At 45.1% G+C, this 22,058-nt stretch overlaps 1 protein-coding gene across 1 annotated transcript in view; it reads right to left on the bottom strand.

Annotated features, from left to right (window-relative positions):
* Positions 1-22,058, bottom strand: part of LOC126262204 (golgin subfamily A member 2-like) — a 129,414-nt gene that overhangs the window by 85,710 nt on the left and 21,646 nt on the right. Inside the window, exon 3 of the mRNA XM_049958624.1 lies at positions 8,076-9,077. Within this exon, the coding sequence (XP_049814581.1) occupies positions 8,076-9,077 (1,002 nt within the window). The remainder of the gene's footprint in view (positions 1-8,075; positions 9,078-22,058) is intronic.

Genomic DNA, 22,058 nt, shown 5'->3' with positions numbered 1-22,058 from the left:
GAAGGATACGGTGTCCAAGATAGCTCCATGGGAGGAGGCAAAGCTGCTGGTCAGTCCCAGGAAAAGTATTATAGTCGAAACTGTAGCTGGATCAGAAGGCAGCATGTAGAACTTTGGACAAAGAACCGAAAACAAAAACATGAAAATCATGTTTAAAGATAACTTCTGCAATGCCAGGCTTGAACAGGAAGCTGCTTAAACCCTTGGTAAGTTTAATGGCTGGCCCTGGAAACTACAAGCAACATCTATACATAATGGGAATAGATAAAGAAGTTCCAAAATGTAGACTATGTGGTGCAGGGGATGAAAGCACACATTCACTCTTACAATGTGATGCACTGAAGGCAAAAATACACAAAATATTTGCATCACAAATTCCTGAAGTTATTGTGTTTAATGAAGCACTGGTAAAGGGCAATGGATGGCTTTACTAGAACGACATGGAGAGAGACCACACAATAAACTTAGTTTTGGTTTGGGCAACAAGAGAAGACCACTATTGTTATGTCTCTCTGATTAAATCAAATCAAGGGCAGTTTGTTATGGCTGGGCACCTTGGAGTTAGCATTTCAGAATCTGCAAGGCTGGCCAACTGTTTGCAAGCAAATGTTGAGAGCAGCTAAAGAAAGTGGTTGAAGCTACGAGTAAGCAACAAGGTCCTGGACATCCACATCTCATCACTATAATATGTGGAGGCTTTTCCACACTGTACAGTGAGATAGGCAACCACCTCTGGCAGACCTGATAATGGGATACAACACTGTTACAAGCACAAGTGTTTCAGAGCACACCATTCAGTCGACATAACTGTACTTTGGGTTCTGCAGCAGATGGCCCCCATTGTGTTCCCATGTTGACCAATGACACTGACAGTAACAACTGCAGTGGGCACAGGATCATGTAGTTACAGTCGTTTGAGAAGCAGAACTGTGAATTCACACTGATTTCTTCGCCACCAAATTCACCTGATCCGAACCCCATGGAGCACACCTATGACACTATCGGGTGCCAGCTCCATGGTCACAAACAACTGGCCTATAATTTATGGGAATTGGACTTCTGCAGAGACATCTGGTGCCACCTACCTTAAAAAACCTGCCGACGACTTGTCTCTATACTAACTAATTAAAAGATCAGGCTTCATGGTGCACACTTCAGCAATCAAGTGCTTTAGTATCCTCAACGTCAGTCTATATTTGATGTCAGAACATAGTAGTCGGTCGACAACAACCTGCTCTCTTGGCTCTTAATGTTGCCTTTCACAAACCAAAATTGACACATCCCCTACAGGTAACTCCTGAACTGGCCCCATGAGGCAGAGTGCACTCTATTTCAGTCCTCCCACCGAGGAAAAAATCTTGGCAGTAATGGTAATGTAAGTCATGTACCCCGTACATCTGTCAGACAGACTGTCCACTCGGGTACAGAGGAAGACAGATGCCTCTGGTGCCTGTACATGAAATATTAAGTTTAATATACAATCAGTGCAGCCCCAAGTTCCTGAACTATGACAATAACAAATTCAAAATCAATGGCTTAAGAGTTTTCACTTTATTTATTCAACATGAAATGAATTTGATGAGATACATAATTCTTAATTACTTTTCAGATCCTTCATGGCTTCAGAGAAATGTTCTTTCAGAATTACATTCAGTTTGCCAGTCTGCATGACAGATCTTGTCAATAGACTCAAATCTTAAACCATTTAGATACATATCCAGTTTCTGAAAGAGCAAATAGTCCATAAGTAACCAATCTGACAGATAAGATGAATGGTAAAATGTTGGGAAACGAACGACTGATTTACTGTTGCTAAATGAGCTGAGAAATTTTACTGCAGAAAAAACTCATAAGAAATCAAAGCAATTTAATACACTCCTGGAAATTGAAATAAGAACACCGTGAATTCATTGTCCCAGGAAGGGGAAACTTTATTGACACATTCCTGGGGTCAGACACATCACATGATCACACTGACAGAACCACAGGCACATAGACACAGGCAACAGAGCATGCACAATGTCGGCACTAGTACAGTGTATATCCACCTTTCGCAGCAATGCAGGCTGCTATTCTCCCATGGAGACGATCGTAGAGATGCTGGATGTAGTCCTGTGGAACGGCTTGCCATGCCATTTCCACCTGGCGCCTCAGTTGGACCAGCGTTCGTGCTGGACGTGCAGACCGCGTGAGATGACGCTTCATCCAGTCCCAAACATGCTCAATGGGGGACAGATCCGGAGATCTTGCTGGCCAGGGTAGTTGACTTACACCTTCTAGAGCACGTTGGGTGGCACGGGATACATGCGGACGTGCATTGTCCTGTTGGAACAGCAAGTTCCCTTGCCGGTCTAGGAATGGTAGAACGATGGGTTCGATGACGGTTTGGATGTACCGTGCACTATTCAGTGTCCCCTCGATGATCACCAGTGGTGTACGGCCAGTGTAGGAGATCGCTCCCCACACCATGATGCCGGGTGTTGGCCCTGTGTGCCTCGGTTGTATGCAGTCCTGATTGTGGCGCTCACCTGCACGGCGCCAAACACGCATACGACCATCATTGGCACCAAGGCAGAAGCGACTCTCATCGCTGAAGACGACACGTCTCCATTCGTCCCTCCATTCACGCCTGTCGCGACACCACTGGAGGCGGGCTGCACGATGTTGGGGCGTGAGCGGAAGACGGCCTAACGGTGTGCGGGACCGTAGCCCAGCTTCATGGAAACGGTTGCGAATGGTCCTCGCCGATACCCCAGGAGCAACAGTGTCCCTAATTTGCTGGGAAGTGGCGGTGCGGTCCCCTATGGCACTGCGTAGGATCCTACGGTCTTGGCGTGCATCCGTGCGTCGCTGCGGTCCGGTCCCAGGTCGACGGGCACGTGCACCTTCCGCCGACCACTGGCGACAACATCGATGTACTGTGGAGACCTCACGCCCCACATGTTGAGCAGTTCGGCGGTACGTCCACCCGGCCTCCCGCATGCCCACTATACGCCCTCGCTCAAAGTCCGTCAACTGCACATACGGTTCACGTCCACGCTGTCGCGGCATGCTACCAGTGTTAAAGACTGCGATGGAGCTCCGTATGCTACGGCAAACTGGCTGACACTGACGGCGGCGGTGCACAAATGCTGCGCAGCTAGCGCCATTCGACGGCCAACACCGCGGTTCCTGGTGTGTCCGCTGTGCCGTGCGTGTGAACATTGCTTGTACAGCCCTCTCGCAGTGTCCGGAGCAAGTATGGTGGGTCTGACACACCGGTGTCAATGTGTTCTTTTTTCCATTTCCAGGAGTGTATAAATTACTGGACTTGGGCTGGTGAGTAGCTACATTTCCTGATAGAAGTCCTTGCTTATTGTTCTACCTGGTGACTAAATTATTTGCAGACAATGTCACTACTAGTGAAAAACACTGTCAACATTGTCCTCCTCATGACTTTTGAAATAGAGGAAAAGGAAATTTTGTATGGGGTTTAATATCCCAGCAATGAGGTCAATGGAGAAGGAGCACAAGTTTGGAAAGAAGGAGGATGGGGAAGGGAATCGCACATGTCCTTTACAAGCTGAATCATACCAGCATTTACATTACACCAGTGGTATTCAATCTGGGCGCTGCAGTGCTCTGGTGCACAATGATTGATCATCTGGGGAGCCACGGATTTGTTTTGCAGTTAGGGGGAAAGAAGACAGTTGTGGGAAATTCCATTTCTGATGTCAACCTGTGTGGCCTCCAAGGAATTCCACATTAGACGTTGGCCAGCCTGCATAAGCAGTCGTAACCTCAAAATTGAACTATCATGTGTTACACTTACATTTATTGCTGTGTTTGCAATCCATTTTTTATTATATTGTGACATTGTTATACAGTTGATAAACTATGGAAAAGTTTTTTAAATTTGTTAAGTGGAAGCAAAAAGTGAGCACCTGCTGAGCACAACAAGGAAAGTGGTAATGAGAGGAAACACAAGTATAGAAAATATGACAACAGTAACTTAGATTTTGGTTTCATGTGCTCTGTTGTGAAAAACGATAACTGTTCACATTGTGTTGTGTGTCTGAAAGTACTAGAGATGGGCAAACTCGTTCATCCTTGGGAACTAGTTCACTGCTGATCGTTCTTTTTTGGGAACCGTTCATTTTTACTCGTTCACCGTTCATTTGTGCTTGGTATATGGTATTATGAAAAACTGAAAACTAGTAGTGTAGGTGACTGAAGGATGGAGGGCACAAAGAGGGGGCACTTGCCTCCCCCCTGGAGTACAGAGTTTTTCTTCATTACAGAATTCTTACACACTTTTAGAAGTAATTTCTGTGACTGTGCAGAACCTGTCGTTTAGCCAACCTTAGCTTGTGTGGCTGATCTCAGGGAAATAATATAGATAGGGTGGCGCACGGAAAACCGGCCCCGAGTACAGACTGCTCGCCAATTACGGACAATGTGCTGCCCGTTACGAGCAGATACAACAAACAGACAAACATGTAATAATTAGGCAGTGAAGAAATAATGCAAGCTACAATTGCGAAACAATCGATGACGATGTGTTGAGAGATGGAGAAGAGAACATGAAAATCTCACTCGATGTGCATGGGCTATAGCTCATGTAGTCTTGTAAACCTGTTGGTGGCTGTTTCCCAACGTAATAGACCACAAGTGTCTTGTATAAAATTCTTCGTTTCGACTTCCACTACACAGCTATGCTACGTTGTAAACAATAATCGTTTACACCCTATATATACTTCACGTTGTCTCTGAGTTCATAGGCGAAGTACAGACTTTATGGAAGCATAAAATAAAATGTGGTTTTCTCATACTTGCGTTACACGCTTAGTAAAAATTAGGTTTTTATGTTGCATTATTAAAGTTAATGTAGAAATAATAATAATAACAAAGTTAACAGTAATAAAGTTTTTGGTTTGAAAGCTCCTTCTGAAGAAATGTTTTTGAGATAATAAGTAAATATGATTTTATGGCAATCTATGTCTTTTCAAATGGAGAGGCACCGCTTTTCCTACTGAGCCAAAATGACCCACAACACACTTTTTTTTTTTTTTTTTTTCAAAGAAATCAAACTAGCAGGTAATGCAAATTGGAAACAACCAAACTTAAAAATAATTAGAGCCTTCCTAAATGTAATGTTTTGTATATGAAAGATACACAAAAATCGTTTATGAATTTTCTTACACTAAAAATTAAGCAAATTATTGAAAGTTAGCTGCTAAATCAATTCGATGAAACCAAAAAAATGCATGAATAAAAAACAACAACAACAACAACAACAACTTGCCTTGTTGTAAGTATGTCTTCTGCTGTTCATCGATATAATGAAGTGAGCTAATATGCCCTTTTGTTACCTGAAATGACGTACCTATTACATACAACATAATTTTTATGTAATTTACGTAACTATAAAATACTTTTTGATTACTGGTCGTGGACGCTGAATAGCCAGAACCAAGTGCAAGAACAGTTTGGAACACATGTAAAATAGGCGAGCGCAGTGAACGAAACGAACAACTGGATACTGAACTAACTAGGAGCAGTCGGCAGTGGAACTGAGACAGGTGGTCATGCGAAGAACGACGAGTGCAGCCTAGGGATACCGAGACTGAGACGAGCATGCGATCGAGGCTGGAACGAGAACTGCCGAAGTGACCGCTGCGACCGAAGTGAACTAGTGAACTATGAACCGATCGTTCCTCATTCCCGGGAACTATAAGTAGACCGCCGCGACTGAAGTGAACTGTGAACCGATCGTTCCTCGTTCCCGGGAACTATAAGTAGACCGCCGCAACCGAAGTGAACTATGAACCGATCGTTCCTCGGTCCTTTCGTTCATCTTGGTGAACCGTTCCTTTGCACTCGTTTGTTCGCGAACTACCCATGTTTAGAAAGTACTTTGTTTTTATATCCTACCTAGCAAATTAAAGTATCAGTTCATAAGAATACCATGGTCAAACCAAGAACATATTTTTCTAAGAAACTGAGTCAAATGAAAGAACAAAAAGCATCATTTTCAAAGCAGGCAAAAATCTTGAATAAAGTACTTCTAGCATCCTACAATGTAGTTTACCGATTAGGGACACGTTACGAAGCCAATACGACTGCGGAAAAACTAATTCTACCATGCGCTACTGATGCTTGTAGAGTCCAACTCTTCCCCATTTGTTTGTATAACACTACAGTTAGTCGATGAATTCAAGATTTGGGAGACAATCATCATGAACAAATTATAGAAAAAATTATACGAAGGGAGTTCAGTTTGCTGTTTAATAGGACCACTGATAGCAGTAGAGATGCTCCTTTAAATTGCTATGTGTGATTTACTAATGACGAAGTTATGATTTTTTTAATTTTTTTTTTTTTTTTGGGGGGGGGGGGGCAGTAAGCACAGGTACCACAGGCAAAGATTTGATCATAATAGAGGACAACTGCATGACAGAATATCAAATTAACAGGGCACATTGTGTTGGCGTGTGTACTGATGGTGCATGATCCACGTTGGGGTGTTACAGTGGTCCACAAACACTCATCAGTGGCACAGATTCTGATATGTAGATGCACTGCATTATCCACGGAGAAGCACTTGCATCACAACATTTGAGTGTTGATGCAAATAAAGTGCTGCAGACTGTCATAAATGCAGTGAATGTTATTAAAACTCATCCTTAGAAAGCTAGATTTTGTAGACAAATGCATCACTATAAGGGGGCTGAACATACATCTCTGTTATTTTATATCAGCACTCATTGGCTTTCCAGGGGAAATGTATTATCACACAATTTTGAACTTAGGCAAGAGGTCTGTTCTTACGTGGAAGAAGAAAATCACATCATTGCTAAGTGCTTTACTCACTTTCTACTGAAGGTTGCATACTTATGTGATATATCTGAGACGTTAAACTCACTGAATAAGGCTCTGCAAGAAACTGAACCTCTCTTCATTCATCTTATTGACAATGTTTCGGCCTTCAAAAGGAAGTTCTTCCTTTGAAGAGAAAAATGAACAATGGAGAAGAAATGAACTATTTCCCCAAGTTTGCAGTATTTTACAAATTACAATGATATAGGCATCATTGCAGAATTTTTATAACTGAATGACATTTATCTGATGTTGATGTTCATTTAAAAAAATTCTTTCCTGAAAACTGTGATATGTTTCAGTGGGTTCAAAATCCCTTCAGTAATGATTCTCCTTCTGGGTTCAACACCGCAGAAGAGGAGGAGCTGATAGAGCTTTCACCAGACTCTTCACTAAATGTGAAGTTTTCATGAATGATATAGCCAATATTTTGGTGTTCAGCACGAAAAGAGTTTCTAAGCTTGAGCCAGAAAGGTTTTAATTCCTTTTGCGACCTCCTATCTCTGTGAGAGTCAGTTTTCATTAGTGGCTGTAACCAAAACCGAATACAGATCAAGACTTTGAGTAGAGAAGAAAATAAGGGTAGCTGTATCTCATTTGATGCCAAGATTTGAGAAGTTGTGTAACAAGAAGAAAGATCAAGTGCCGCTCTGAGGTGAGTAGTAATTTATTCACAACTTTTTTTATTAATTATTTCAGTTTATACAAGATATCTTACAATGGAGCCATGGAAACAACATAGATGCTCAGAATAGGAGTCATAAACTCAAAAATGCTGAAAACCAGGCCTTAAATAATTTAGGATATCCACACAAAAACTAAATCTGCACAGCTGGACACAGCTTTAATGAATTTTGAAAAGTACAATGTTTTTCAGTCTTGAGGATGTTTCATAAATCCATTTTGGAACTTCTATGTTTTATGTAAGGATCTTTGTGTGAATTATTCACTAAAAAAAATCAAGTCTTCCATTACCTATACATTCAATAACAGTAACTACAGCGATGCTTCTAAACAAGGTTGTCCAAAAGGCACTGGATAGATAACAGTAACAGTAAGCCTGGGCAAAAGATCAGTCCAGCAATTTAGACTGCACTCTGTATACCAACTAGTTATTTATTTTGTTTCTATCCAGTTCATAATTAAATGTTAGAGAGCTGTTAGAGTCTTATATAATTATATAAACACTTAATATTAACAACAGTAATAATACTCACATGTTCCTTCAACTGTAAATGGAGTTGTTCATTCTTCTGCTGTTCCACAGCCAGCATAGAAGCCAGCTCCTGATTTCTGTGTTCAAGTTCTGATACACTATTTCTTTTATCATCAGAATTCCCATTAAATGTCTCGCTTATAAGATCATTAATTTGCAATGACATCTGACGGAGACTCTCTGTGCTCGACAAAGGCAATGACTTAGCAGCAGTTTCTTCACACACTAATTTTTGAGCAACATTAAACATTTCTGGGTTGCTATGTGACATATTTTCTTCTCCTTTAGGATTTAATTTCTTGCCTTCCTCTACAGAAGACAACTGTGGCAATGCTTGCTGAACAGAAATATCATCCACAGTTTCTCTAGGTAAGTCTATGGAAGAAGAGTTATCAGAGGGTAGAGTCTGATGTTTCTGGTGAGCTGTTGTGACTTCTGCACAATTCCCTGTCTCATTGTTATGAAATGTAGATGCTATTTTCATTGAATCAAACTCAAAAGAGTCTGACACATTTTCCTTTTCCGGGTTTCCACCCGTGTAATGTGAATCAGTTTGAACAACGTCAGCACCAGACTGTGGATTAGAAAATGCTTCTGTCACTTCGCCTGGACAAGGCTGACACTGTGATGATAAAGTGGTCACACCATTTACTGACTGCGCTTTCTGGTAAATACTTTCCTGTGATATGAAACTAGAAGTTTGATAAGGAAAGGATGAATAATTACTGGAGTTCTCACCAAGAGCATTTGATGTTGGAATGCTGTTAAAGAACATTTCTGCTTCATTATTAGTCGTCTGACTTGATGAAAACATGTCTGCAACACTAGGAGAGACTATCGAAGTAGTGCTCGGGAAAGAAATGTGCTGAGATAATGGATGTTGACTATTTTTGCTAGCATCACAACTTCCATTTACTTCATTTCTGCTGAAACTGTTGCAGTACTCTTCACTGTTTTTTATTTCTGGACTTGGACAGTAGCTTCCATCATCAGAAGTCTGGCACTGGAAAACAGTGAATGGAATTGTAAGTATGGACAAATACAAGCATATGTAAAGATGTTCATATTGACACTCACAAAAAGGAAATATAAGACAGGTATAATCTGTTGACTTATAGGCTGCCTGTCAATTATGAATGGCAGTGAACAAGGCCAAACATTTATTTAGTGACTAGTTTATATTTACTGTTATATATTTTACAGAAAAAGTGTAACTGCCATTGTGAGCTCAAACATCTAAACAAAGTGCATCACAAGTAATAAATAATAAAATAACATCATTTAATTGGATAGATAAAAAATCTACTCGCCAAGTGGCAGCAGAGCACACACAAAAAGACTGTTGTGGTTAGCAAGCTTTCGCTGGGGAAGGAAGAAGGGTGAAGGAAAAGGACTGGAGAGATCTAGGAAGAGGGGTAGATTTTGGGAAAGTCACTCAGAACTGCAGGTCAGACATCTAGGAAAAGAAGTAGATTTTGGGAAAGTCAGAGAGAGCCGCTGGTTAGGGGGACTTACTGTACGATAAGTCTCCCCTGACCCACAGTTCTGGGTGATTTTCCCAAAATCTACCTCAGTTCCTAGACCTCTCCAGTCCTTTTCCTTCACCTTTCTTCCTTCCACTTCAACACTTTTGCCTGAAGAAGGAGCCACTGGCTCCGAAAGCTTGCCAGTCACAACAGCCTTTTATGTGTGTGTGTTCTGCCGCTGCTTGGTGAGTAGATTTTTTTATCTATCCTATTAAATACACTGCTGGCCACCGTAAATGGTTGGTTGGTTGGTTGGTTTGGGGGATTAAAGGGACCAGACTGCGACGGTCATCGGTCCCTTTTTCCAAAAAATTAAAACCACCCAAAGAGAATAAAAACGAACAGCAGGAAAGACGTCAGACGACACAGGACAAGAAATACTCCTACAGAGATCAGACAAAACAAATTAAAATCACAGAGTGTGACGGTGGTTGGTCGACCATAGGGATAAAAAGGAAAAGCCAACCACCGAGAACACATTAAAAACTCAGCGTAAAATCGTAGGCCAATGGCCAGAATCAACACAAAAGAACAGAACAAACACTCAGAGTAAACAATAAAAACCCCCTGCCCGAATAAAACTTAAAACTAAGCCAGCCATAACAGGGTCATCAGATAAAAGGGCAGGGAACGTATCAGGCAGTGCAAATGTCTGCCTGACCACAGCTAAAAGGGGGCAGGCCAACAAAATGTGGGCCACTGTCAAAGCCGCGACACAGAGGAGGGTCCTCCCGACGCAGTAAGTAACCGTGTGTCAGCCAAGAGTGGCCAATGCGGAGCCGACAAAGGACGACTGAGTCCCTGCGGTTGGCTCGCATGGATGACTGCCACACAGTCGTCGTCTCCTTAATTGCACGGAGTTTATTGGGCGTGATCCAATCGCGCCATTCAGCGTCCCAAAGCGCAAAAACTTTTCGGTGGAGGACTGCCCGCAAATCAGTCTCTGGGAGGCCAACATCCAGAGATGGTTTACTCGTGGCCTCTTTCGCCAGGCGGTCAACATGTTCATTGCCCGGGATACCGACATGACCGGGGGTCCACACAAAGACCACAGAGTGGCTGCAACGGGCAAGAGTATGCAGGGACTCTTGGATAGCCATCACCAAACAAGAACGAGGGAAACACTGGTCGAGAGCTCGTAAACCGCTCAGGGAATCGCTACAGATAACGAACGACTCACCTGAGCAGGAGCGGATATACTCTAGGGCACGAAAGATGGCGACCAGCTCAGCAGTGTAAACGCTGCAGCCATCCTGCAAGGAACGTTGTTCGGAATGGTCCCCTAGAGTGAGCGCATACCCGACACGACCAGCAACCATCGAACCGTAAGTGTAAACAATGCCAGAGCTCTGATACGTGGCCAGGATGGGATAAAAGCGGCGGCGGAAGGCCTCTGGAGGGACTGAGTCCTTTGGGCCCTGTGCCAAGTCGAGCCGAAAGCAAGGGCGAGGAACACACCATGGGTGTGTATGCAAAGTGGCCCGGAAAGGAGGTGGAACAGTGAAAACCCGAAGCCCGGAGAGAAGCTCTTTGACGCGGACCGCGATTGTACAACCAGACCGGGACTGACGTTCTGGCAGATGGACGACCGATCGTGGGAACAGGAGACGATAGTTTGGATGCCTGGGCAAGCTGAAAACATGGGCAGCATAAGCGGCCAGCAAACGTTGGCGCCGTAACCGCAGGGGAGGGACACCTGCCTCCACTAGTATGCTGTCCACGGGGCTGGTGCGGAAAGCACCAGTGGCAAGCCGTATGCCGCTGTGTAGGATTGGGTCCAGTACCCGCAGCGCAGATGGGGATGCTGAGCTATAAGCCAGGCTCCCATAATCCAGACGAGACTGAATTAACGCCTGGTAGAGCCGTATCAGGGTGGATCGGTCGGCGCCCCAGCGGGTGTGGCTCAAGCATCTCAGAGCAGATGCCGCCAACACGCCTGTTCAAGCTGCCGAATCTGAGGCAGCCAAGTCAGCCAGGCATCAAAAAGTACACCCAAAAACCTGTGGGTCTCCACCACAGCAAGGAGTTCGTCGGCAAGATAAAGCCGCAGATCAGGATGGACTGTTCGGCACCGGCAGAAATGCATAACGCGGGTCTTGGCAGCCGAAAACTGAAAACCATGCGCTACAGCCCAAGACTGCGCCTTGCGGATAGCGCCCTGTAGCTGACGTTCAACAGCTGCAATGCCAGTAGAGCTGTAGTAAAGGCAGAAGTCGTCAGCATACAGGGAAGTGGAGACAGAATTTCCCACGGCCGCAGCGAGCCTGTTAATGGCTATTAAAAACAGGCAGACACTTAAAACAGAACCCTGTGGCACACCATTCTCCTGGACGTGGGAGGAACTATACGAGGCCGCGACTTGCACGCGGAAGGTACGATACGACAGAAAATTGCGGATAAAAATCGGCAGAGGACCCCGAAGACCCCATCCATGAAGCGTAGAAAGGACGTGATGATGCCATGTCGTACCGTACGCCTTCCGCATGTCGAAAAAGACAGCGACCAGGTGCTGACGGCGGGCAAAGGCAGTTCGGATGGTCGACTCCAGGCTCACCATATTGTCGGTGGTGGAGCGGCCTTTACGGAACCCACCCTGAGAAGGAGCCAGAAGGCCCAGAGACTCCAGTACCCATCTCAAGCGCCGGCTCATCATCCGTTCAAGCAACTTGCAAAGAATGTTGGTGAGGCTAATGGGACGGTAGCTGTCCACCTCCAGAGGGTTCTTTCCAGGTATCAAAACGGGGATGACAATGCTTTCCCGCCATTGCGACGGAAACTCCCCCTCGACACAAAGACGGTTGTAAAGATCGAGGAGGCGCCACTGGCAGTCCACTGAAAGGTGTTTCAGCATCTGACAGTGGATGCCATCTGGCCCAGAAGCAGTATCAGGGCAAGCGGCTAGGGCACTGCGAAATTCCCACTCACTGAATGGAGCATTGTAAGATTCAGGATGGTGGGTGCGAAACGAAAGGCTCCGATGTTCCATCCGCTCTTTAATGGAGTGGAAGGCTAGTGGGTAATTAGAAGAAGCGGAACTAAGAGCAAAATGCTCTGCCAAGCTGTTGGCAATTTCGCCGGAGTCTGTACAAACTGCTCCATTCAGTGAGAGCGCAGGGACGCTGACAGGTGTCCGATAGCCATAGAGGCGTCGGATCTTGGCCCAGACCTGCGATGGAGAGACATGGAGGCCAATGGTGGACACATACCGCTCCCAGCACACCTGCTTGCTTTGGCGGATAAGGCGGCGGGCCCGCGCACGCAGCCGTTTGAAGGTGATGAGGTGTTCACTGCAGGGATGTCGCTTGTGACGCTGTAGCGCCCGCCGGCGATCTTTAATCGCTGCAGCGATCTCAGGCGACCACCAAGGCACAGTCCGCCACCGAGGGGACCCAGAGGAACGGGGAATGGCAGATTCGGCGGCAGTAATGATGCCGGTGGTGACCGATTGAACCACCGCATCAATGTCATCATTAGAGAGAGGCTCAATAGCGGCAGTGGAGGAGAACAAGTCCCAGTCAGCCTTATTCATAGCCCATCTGCTAGGGCGCCCAGAAGAGTGACGCTGTGGTAGTGACAGAAAGATCGGAAAGAGGTCACTACCACACAGGTCGTCATGCACACTCCATTGGACAGATGGTAAGAGGCTAGGGCTACAGATTGAAAGGTCAATGGCGGAGTATGAGCCATGCGCCACACTGAAGTGTGTGAAGGCACCATCATTTAAAATCGAGCTGCGACAATAAACGCTCAATGGTGGCGCCTCGACCTGTTGCCACTGACCCACCCCACAGAGGGTTATGGGCGTTGAAGTCGCCCAATAGCAAGAAAGGTGGCGGCAATTGGGTTATCAGCGCAGCCAGGACATGCTGCGAGACATCACCATCCGGTGGAAGGTAAAGACTGCAGACGGTAACAGTCTGTGGCGTCCACACCCGAACAGCGACAGCCTCTAAAGGTGTTTGGAGAGGGACAGACTCGCTGTGCAGAGTGTGAAGGACATAGAGGCAGACACCACCAGACACCCTTTCATATGCTGCCCGGTTCTTATAATAACCCCGATAGCCATGGAGGGCGGGGGGTTCGTATTGCTGGAAACAAAGTTTCCTGAAGAGCAATGCAGAAGAAAGGGTGAAGGCTGATAAGTTAGCGGAGCTCAGCTAGATGGTGGAAGAAACCGCTGCAGTTCCACTGGAGGATGGTATTGTCCATTGCGGAGAAAGGCGTGACGGGACTGGGAAGGCAGATTACGCCGCTGGGTCACCTGCTGCCTCCGATGGAGCACCCGTGCAAGTGCTATCCATTTCGTCTGAGGGATCGGTGAGATCGAGGTCCTCAGCGGACGCAAGGATCTCCACCTCATCCTCAGACGCAGAGCTTTTAGGTAGCGGTGGAGTAGGTGCCACTGCAGGTGTCTTGGACTTACGGGTCTTCAAAGTCGTTTCCTCTCGCTGTTCCTTTGGTTGCCGTTGTTGAGAGGGCTTATTGGAGTCAGTCTCCAGGACCAAAGAGGATCGCGAAGCCCGTCGACCAGCGACCTGTGGCTTCTTCAGCCACTGGTTGGTGTCTGCTGTGCTGCTGGTAGGAACCTGGGAAGGGAGTGACCCAAGGGATCCCTTCCGAGCGAGAGAAGCCGAAGAAGACTTACGCTTCTCTGGCTTAGAAGTGGGGACTGGTGTCCCCGGTGGTTTAGTGGGTGCTGCTCCCGAGGTAGATGGTGTGGGAGCAACAGCGAGAGATGGGGCCCCCATCGCCAAGGGGGCAGGTGAGGTCCTCTGACTCTGAGAGCTGACTGTATATCTTGCAGCTGAAGGAGCTGGAGCAGGAGTGACAGTGGAGGCATAAGATGACATAATGCGCACGGGATGTAGCTGTTCAAATTTCCGCTTAGCCTCAGCGTAAGTCAGTCGGTCCAGGGACTTATAATCCATGATTTTGCGTTCTTTCTGTAAGATACTGCAGTCCGGCGAGCAAGGGGAATGAGGCTCTCCACAGTTGACACAGACGGGAGGCGGAGCACATGGAGTACCGGGATGAGATGGGCGTCCACAATCTCGACATGTGAGGCTAGAAGTACAGCGAGAGGACATGTGGCCGAACTTCCAGCACTTAAAGCACCGCATCGGGGGAGGGATATAGGGTTTGACGTCACACCGGTAGACCATCACCTTGACCTTCACTGGTAAGGTATCACCTTCGAAGGCCAAGATGAAGGCACCGGTAGCTACCTGATTGTCCCTCGGACCCCGATGAACACGCCGGACGAAATGAACACCTCGGCGCTCTAAATTGGCGCGCAGCTCATCATCAGACTGCAAAAGGAGGTCCCAATGGAAAATAACACCCTGGACCATATTTAAACTCTTATGTGGTGTGATGGTAACGTGAACATCCCCCAACTTGTCACAAGCAAGTAACCTGCGTGACTGGGCAGAGGATGCCGTTTTTATCAAAACTGACCCAGAGCGCATTTTGGACAAGCCCTCCACCTCCCCAAACTCGGCCTCTAAATGCTCTACAAAGAACTGAGGCTTCACGGATAGAAACGAGTCACCATCAGCTCTGGTACAGACGAGATACCTGGGCGAATACACGTCACTGTCATTCATTGCCTTTCGTTATTCCCATGGTGTGGCCAGGGATGGGAACGATTTGGGGTCATAAACGTTAGCTTTAAAATGAGCCCTCGAACGCTTAGAGACTGCTGGTGGCTGGCCGCCAGCGAGAGATGATGTACCACGCTTCATTGCGGGTCATCCGCCCTGATGCCACCTACTCCGACCAATGGCCCTCCCCACGGGCACCACCCAGCCGCAGCAATAGCCACCTGGCAGGATGGCCATTGCCGGGAGTCCTGATGCCCCAGGGAGATGGGCATCTACTCCTTGGCATACGTGGAGAGTTAACGGCGCAGGCATCAGTAGAGCGATCCCTGTGTTGTCAGGGGGGCTACAACCAACAGGGTACATGGCGGCCCCACCACAACGGACTGGCTACCGTGCTGGATCTTAGGTGCAAAAATGTCCAAGGTCGTCATCGCAGTTAAAAGCAACACTGCAGAGTGCAGCGTGGTAATCGCACCCAGGGACGTATGCTCGCCCAAGAGATGGAAAACGAGCGGGACACCATTGCAACGACGAAAAAGCCGGCTAAAGGTCTCAATGCACGACGGATACAGTGCACCATGTAAGGCGCCTTTCCCCAATTGGCTCGCTCTTTGGAATAATTTAGAAAGATGGAGGTCAAACCCGAGAGGGGACCATCACAGAAGGCCGAAACATTTGAGACTCCTTTTAGTCGCCTCTTACGACAGGCAGGAATACCGCGGGCCTATTCTAACCCCCGAACCCGCAGGGGGGCACCGTAAATGCAACACCAAGAAAGACAAGAGGTAGCACAACAAAATTTATTTTGTAGATCACATGTTGACCAAGTATCAAATGATTATGTTTACAGACGTCTGTGACATGTCGTTCCTGCCAGAATCAATAGCCAGAGTGGCCGCCATTGTTGGAGATCACCGCTGCCACACGTCTCGGCATTGAGTCAAAGAGACGTTGGATGTGTTCCTGGGGTACAGCAGCCCAAGCAGCTTCCACACGTTGCCAAAGATCATCCGGTGTGGCAGTTGGGGATGTAATCTGGGTCACTCGTTGAGCAATCATGGACCACATGTTTTCTATCGGCGAAAGATCCGGAGAGCGAGCCGGCCAGGGAAGCAACTCAATCTGGTTATTGACGAAGAACCTTTGGACAATGCGTGCCATATGTGGTCGCGCATTATCCTGTTGAAATATGGCTGTGGCCGAGCCCTGAAGGTAAGGAAGGACAACTGGCTCCAGCACCTCGGATATGTAGCGCCGGCTATTTAAAGTACCGGCAATGCGTACTAGAGGCGTGCGAGAGTAATATCCAATACCGCCCCATACCATAATACCCGGTGCAAGACCAGTGTGGCGGTGCATAATGCAGCTGTCCAGCATCCTCTCTCCACGGTGCCTCCACACTCGAATCCGACTATCGTGGTGCTGCAGACAGAAGCGTGCCTCATCAGTAAAGACAACGTCATTCCATTCTGCCGTCCACATCCGTCTGTCATCACACCATTGGCGACAGAGACGTCTGTCGTTCTGCGTCAATGGTAGACGAAGCAATGGACGTCTTGCGGACAGACCACTCTGCTATAAACGGCGTCGAATGGTACGCGCAGACACTGGATGATGCATTACAGACGCAATGTGCTGTGCTATGGTTCGGGATGTCACTGAGCGATCCGTCACTGCCATGCGCACAATTTGCCTGTCAGCACGTGCAGTGGTGCACCACGGTGAATGCGATCGACCACGTCGGTCCGTCGTACCCTCCTGCATCCAACGGTCACATATCCGCATTACAGTTGTTTGGTTTCGTCCAACACGACTAGAGATTTCTCTGTATGATAATCCACAATCTCGGTAAGCCACTATCCTTCCTCTGTCAAACTCGGATACCTGATCAAAAGATGTTCGCTGTTGTCTACGAGGCATAAATGATCGTCTTGTGAAACAACCACAAGGTAAACACACGTGCCGAACGTACACTCATCGAAATCGCCAAGCCTTAAATGGCGCTATGAGGTGGCACCACAGGCGCGCGTGATGTGCGTCTGCGCTGAAATTCTAATCAGTTGCATATCTCATCGCTGCAAACTCATGGTGTAAATTTCTCTTGATTCGGATGCTTCCTTCAGGGTGTTGCATTTACGGTGGCCAGCAGTGTAATTTTATCAATAATTAATTTTTTTGACGTTATAAAATAACATCAGTATAACGTAAGACTAAATTATGAAACACAAGTCATGTCATTCTAATGCAATATCTCAAGTATCAAAAGGTAGATCTACTCAAGAAAATCATAAAATTATGAGACAGTATTGCTGCCCAATACTTACCTCCAGAAGGCAAATATCAGTACTGGAGAAACACTTACAAATACACAATAGCCTCCTCACTTTTGTAACAAATATATTAAAAGGATGAGCAGGTCACTCACAAATAAACCTACTCAAGAGATGCACTTTGATTTTGATTGGCTTTGTATATGTTTTAGTGTAGAGCAAAAGAAGAGAGAGAAATTCTTTTTTATACATGCCCATACCGCTGTTAATGGGATGAAGTATCCCCTTGAAAAAAACTAAGTTTGATATTTCTGAATGAATACTATTGAAACAGTGATTGAATGTACATTTGTCAAAATGTCTTTTTCGAAATCCCCAACCATTTAGCATTTTTTGACCTGAACAATTCTGCACTTCCTCATTCTTATACAGAATGAGGAATTTACAATAACCTTACAACAACAATGTGCAAATAAAACTAAAAGGAATATATATAACTGGCACTGAAGCAGAAGCGGACACACACCATGTGCATATACAGCTATATAGCGATATTTCTAGGTTATTTCTGACAAATGCATCTTTGGAATAGCACTTCATCATATATATGACTAAATTTGGTGCTAACGATGCTACATGTTTTGCTATTATTCCAGGCTGTTACTTCTGCAACTACTGAAAAGGTTGCTGCCCCTCCGAGATGGCTGTACCTACAATATCGTTATCTTTATCACTGAGGCACACAAGTCATCTACTGTATCAAGGTCCATGGTTCATACCGTATCATATCTAATTCAGGCACAACAGTACCACAGTCTTATTTGAATGTTTATCACTAACAGTGACAAATGCCAGAAAGGAAAGCTCATAAATGAAAAAACGAAAAATGAAATTTCTAATGAAGATCAAAGAACGAAAAAGGAAAGGCAAATGAGTTTACATTTCATATGATATCAAAAACGGGGTTATATGAAAAGATATCTACCACAATAAAGGAAAAAAGGCTGGCTTTCTATAACAACACGAAAAAAATGAAATCAGAAAGGGATGACTTGTTGTTGTTGTCTTCAGTCCTGAGACTGGTTTGATGCAGCTCTCCATGCTACTCTATCCTGTGCCAGCTTCTTCATCTCCCAGTACGTACAGCAGCATACATCCTTCTGAATCTGCTTAGTGTATTCATCTCTTGGTCTCCCTCTACGATTTTTACACTCCATGCTGCCCTCCAATACTAAATTGGTGATCCCTTGATGCCTCAGAACATGTCCTACCAACCAATCCGTTCTTCTAGTCACGTTGTGTCACAAACTCCTCTTCTCCTCAATCCTATTCAATACTTTCTAATTAGTTGTGATCTACCCATCTACTGAAACTAGAAGTAGAGAGGATATAAAATGAAGACTGGCAATGACAAGGAAAGCGTTTCTGAAGAAGAGAAATTTGTTAACATAGAGTATTGATTTAAGTGTCAGGAAGTCGTTTCTGAAAGTATTTGTATGGAGTGTAGCCATGTATGGAAGTGAAACATGGGCGATAAATAGTTTGGACAAGAAGAGAATAGAAGCTTTCTAAATGTGGTGCTACAGAAGAATGCTGAAGATTAGATTGGAAGATCACATAACTAATGAGGAGGTACTGAATAGGATTGGGGAGAAGAGGAGTTTGTGGCACAACTTGACCAGAAGAAGGGATCGGTTGGTAGGACATGTTCCGAGGCATCAAGGGATCACCAATTTAGTATTGGAGGGCAGCGTGGAGGGTAAAAATCGTAGGGGGAGACCAAGAGATGAATACACTAAGCAGATTCAGAAGGATGTAGGTTGCAGTAGGTACTGGGAGATGAAGAAGCTTGCACAGGATAGAGTAGCATGGAGAGCTGCATCAAACCAGTCTCAGGACTGAAGACCACCACCACCACCACAACAACAACAACAACAATAACAACCAATCTTCAGCATTCTTCTGTAGCACCACATTTCGAAAGCTTCTATTCTCTTCTTGTCCAAACTATTAATCGTCCATGTTTCACTTCCATAAATGGCTACACTCCATACAAATACTTTCAGAAACGACTTCCTGACACTTAAATCCATACTCAATGTTAACAAATTTCTCTTCTTCAGAAACGCTTTCCTTGCCATTGCCAGTCTATATTTTATATCCTCTCTACTTTGACCCTCATCAGTTATTTTGCTCCCCAAATAGCAAAATTCCGTTACTACTTTAAGTACCTCATTTCCTAATCTAATTCCCTCAGCATCACCTGACTTAATTCGACTACATTCCATTATCCCGTTTTGCTTTTGTTGATGTTCATCTTATAGCCTCCCTTCAAGACACCATCCATTCCGTTCAACTGCTCTTCCAAGTCCTTTGCTGTATCTGACAGAATTACAATGTCATCGGCGAACCTCAAAGTTTTTATTTCTTCTCCATGGATTTTAATACCTACTCCGAATTTTTCTTTTGTTTCCTTTACTGCTTGCTCAATATACAGATTGAATAACATCGGGGAGAGGCTACAACCCTGTCTCACTCTCTTCCCAACCACTGCTTCCCTTTCATGTCCCTCGACTCTTATAACTGCCATCTGCTTTCTGTACAAATTGTAAATAGCCTTTCGCTCCCTGTATTTTACCCCTGCCACCCTCAGATTCTGAAAGAGAGTATTCCAGTCAACATTGTCAAAAGCTTTCTCTAAGTCTACAAATGCTAGAAATGTATGTTTGCCTTTTCTTAATTTAGCTTCGAAGATAAGTCGTAGAGTCAGTATTGCCTCACGTGTTCCAACATTTCTACGGAATCCAAACTGACCTTCCCCGAGGTCGGCTTCTACCAGTTTTTCCATTCGTCTGTAAAGAATTCGTGTTAGTATTTTGCAGCCGTGACTTATTACACTGATAGTTTGGTAATTTTCACATCTGTCAACACCTGCTTTCTTTGGGATTGGAATTATTATATTCTTCTTGAAGTGTGAGGGTATTTCACCTGTCTCATACATTTTGTTCACCAGATGGTAGGGTTTTGTCAGGACTGGCTCTCCCAAGGCTGTCAATAGTTTTAATGGAATGTTGTCTACTCCCGGGGCCTTGTTTCGACTCAGGTCTTTCAGTGCTCAGTCAAACTCTTCACGCAGTATCATATCTCCCATTTCATCTTCATCTACATCCTCTTCCATTTCCATAACATTGCCTCAAGTACATCGCCCTTGTATAGACACTCTATATACTCCCTTCCACCTTTCTGCTTTCCCTTCTTTGCTTAGAATTGGGTTTCCATCTGAGCTCTTGGTATTCATATAAGTGGTTCTCTTTTCTCCAAAGGTCTCTCTAATTTTCCTGTAGGCAGTATCTATCTTACCCCTAGTGAGATAAGCCTCTACATCCTTACATTTGTTCTCTAGCCATGCCTGCTTAGCCATTTTACACTTCCTGTCGATCTCATTTTTGAGACGTTTGTATTCCTTTTTCCCTGCTTCATTTACTGCATTTTTATATTTTCTCCTTTCATCAGTTAAATTCAATATTTCTTGTGTCACTCAAGGATTTCTACCAGCCCTCGTCTTTTTACCTACTTGATCCTCTGCTGCCTTCACTACTTCATTCCTCAAAGCTACCCATTCTTCTTCTACTGTATTTCTTTCCCCCATTCCTGTCAATTGTTCCCTTATGCTCTCCCTGAAACTCTGTAAAACCTCTGGTTTAATCTGTTTATCCAGGTCCAATCTCCTTAAATTCCCACCTTTTTGCAGTTTCTTCAGTTTTAATCTACAGTTCATAACCAATAGATTGTGGTCGGAGTCCACCTCTGCCCCTGGAAATGTCTTACAATTTAAAACCTGGTTCCTAAATCTTCCTTCCTCAATGTTCAGGTCTTAGTACTACACAGTGCAATGCTCCAGATGTAACATTTGGCAAGCCTTTTCCTCAGATCTTTGTTTAGTGGTCCGCAAAGTAATTTGTTTCCTCTGGAATCCTCATTTTCCATTGCGATTATTTTAGTAATTTCTGTTGAGCAATACATATCGTCCATTATTAGACTTCCCTAGTAATTGAAGTTATTCACTTTCTTTATTTCCTCTCCCCCTATTTTCATATGACTTTTTCTCCCCTTTCCTCCAATTACCATGCTTTTCATGTTCTTCTTGTTAATCTTCATTCCATATTCTTCTAATTTTGTGTTTAGATCATCTAACATTTTTTCAATCTCTCTTGCACTCTCTGCCATCACAACCATGTCGTCTGCAAATCTCATACAATCCACTCTCTGACCCCCTATACAAACTCCTCTCCTTCCATCAAAACTTTCATTAATAATGTCCTCCAGATAGCAAAAGCTTTCTCAAGATCAATGAACACAACATACACCTTCCTTTGCTTCTCCATGTACCTCTCCGCTATCACTCTCAGTAGCCCAATGGCATCTCTAGTTCCCACTCCTCGCCTGAAACCAAATTGCTCATCTCCTATTATACAATTCAGCTTTCCATATAGCCTTCTGTTGCGTGCCCTCAGCAAGTGTTTGGCTGCATGTGATAGCAGACTCACTGTTCTCTGTTCCTCACACTTTTTGCTGTTATTTTTCT

The sequence above is a fragment of the Schistocerca nitens genome, chromosome 6 (assembly GCF_023898315.1).
Source record: "Schistocerca nitens isolate TAMUIC-IGC-003100 chromosome 6, iqSchNite1.1, whole genome shotgun sequence".
Lineage (NCBI taxonomy): Eukaryota > Metazoa > Arthropoda > Insecta > Orthoptera > Acrididae > Schistocerca > Schistocerca nitens.
This window is presented reverse-complemented; position numbering and strand designations above follow the sequence as displayed.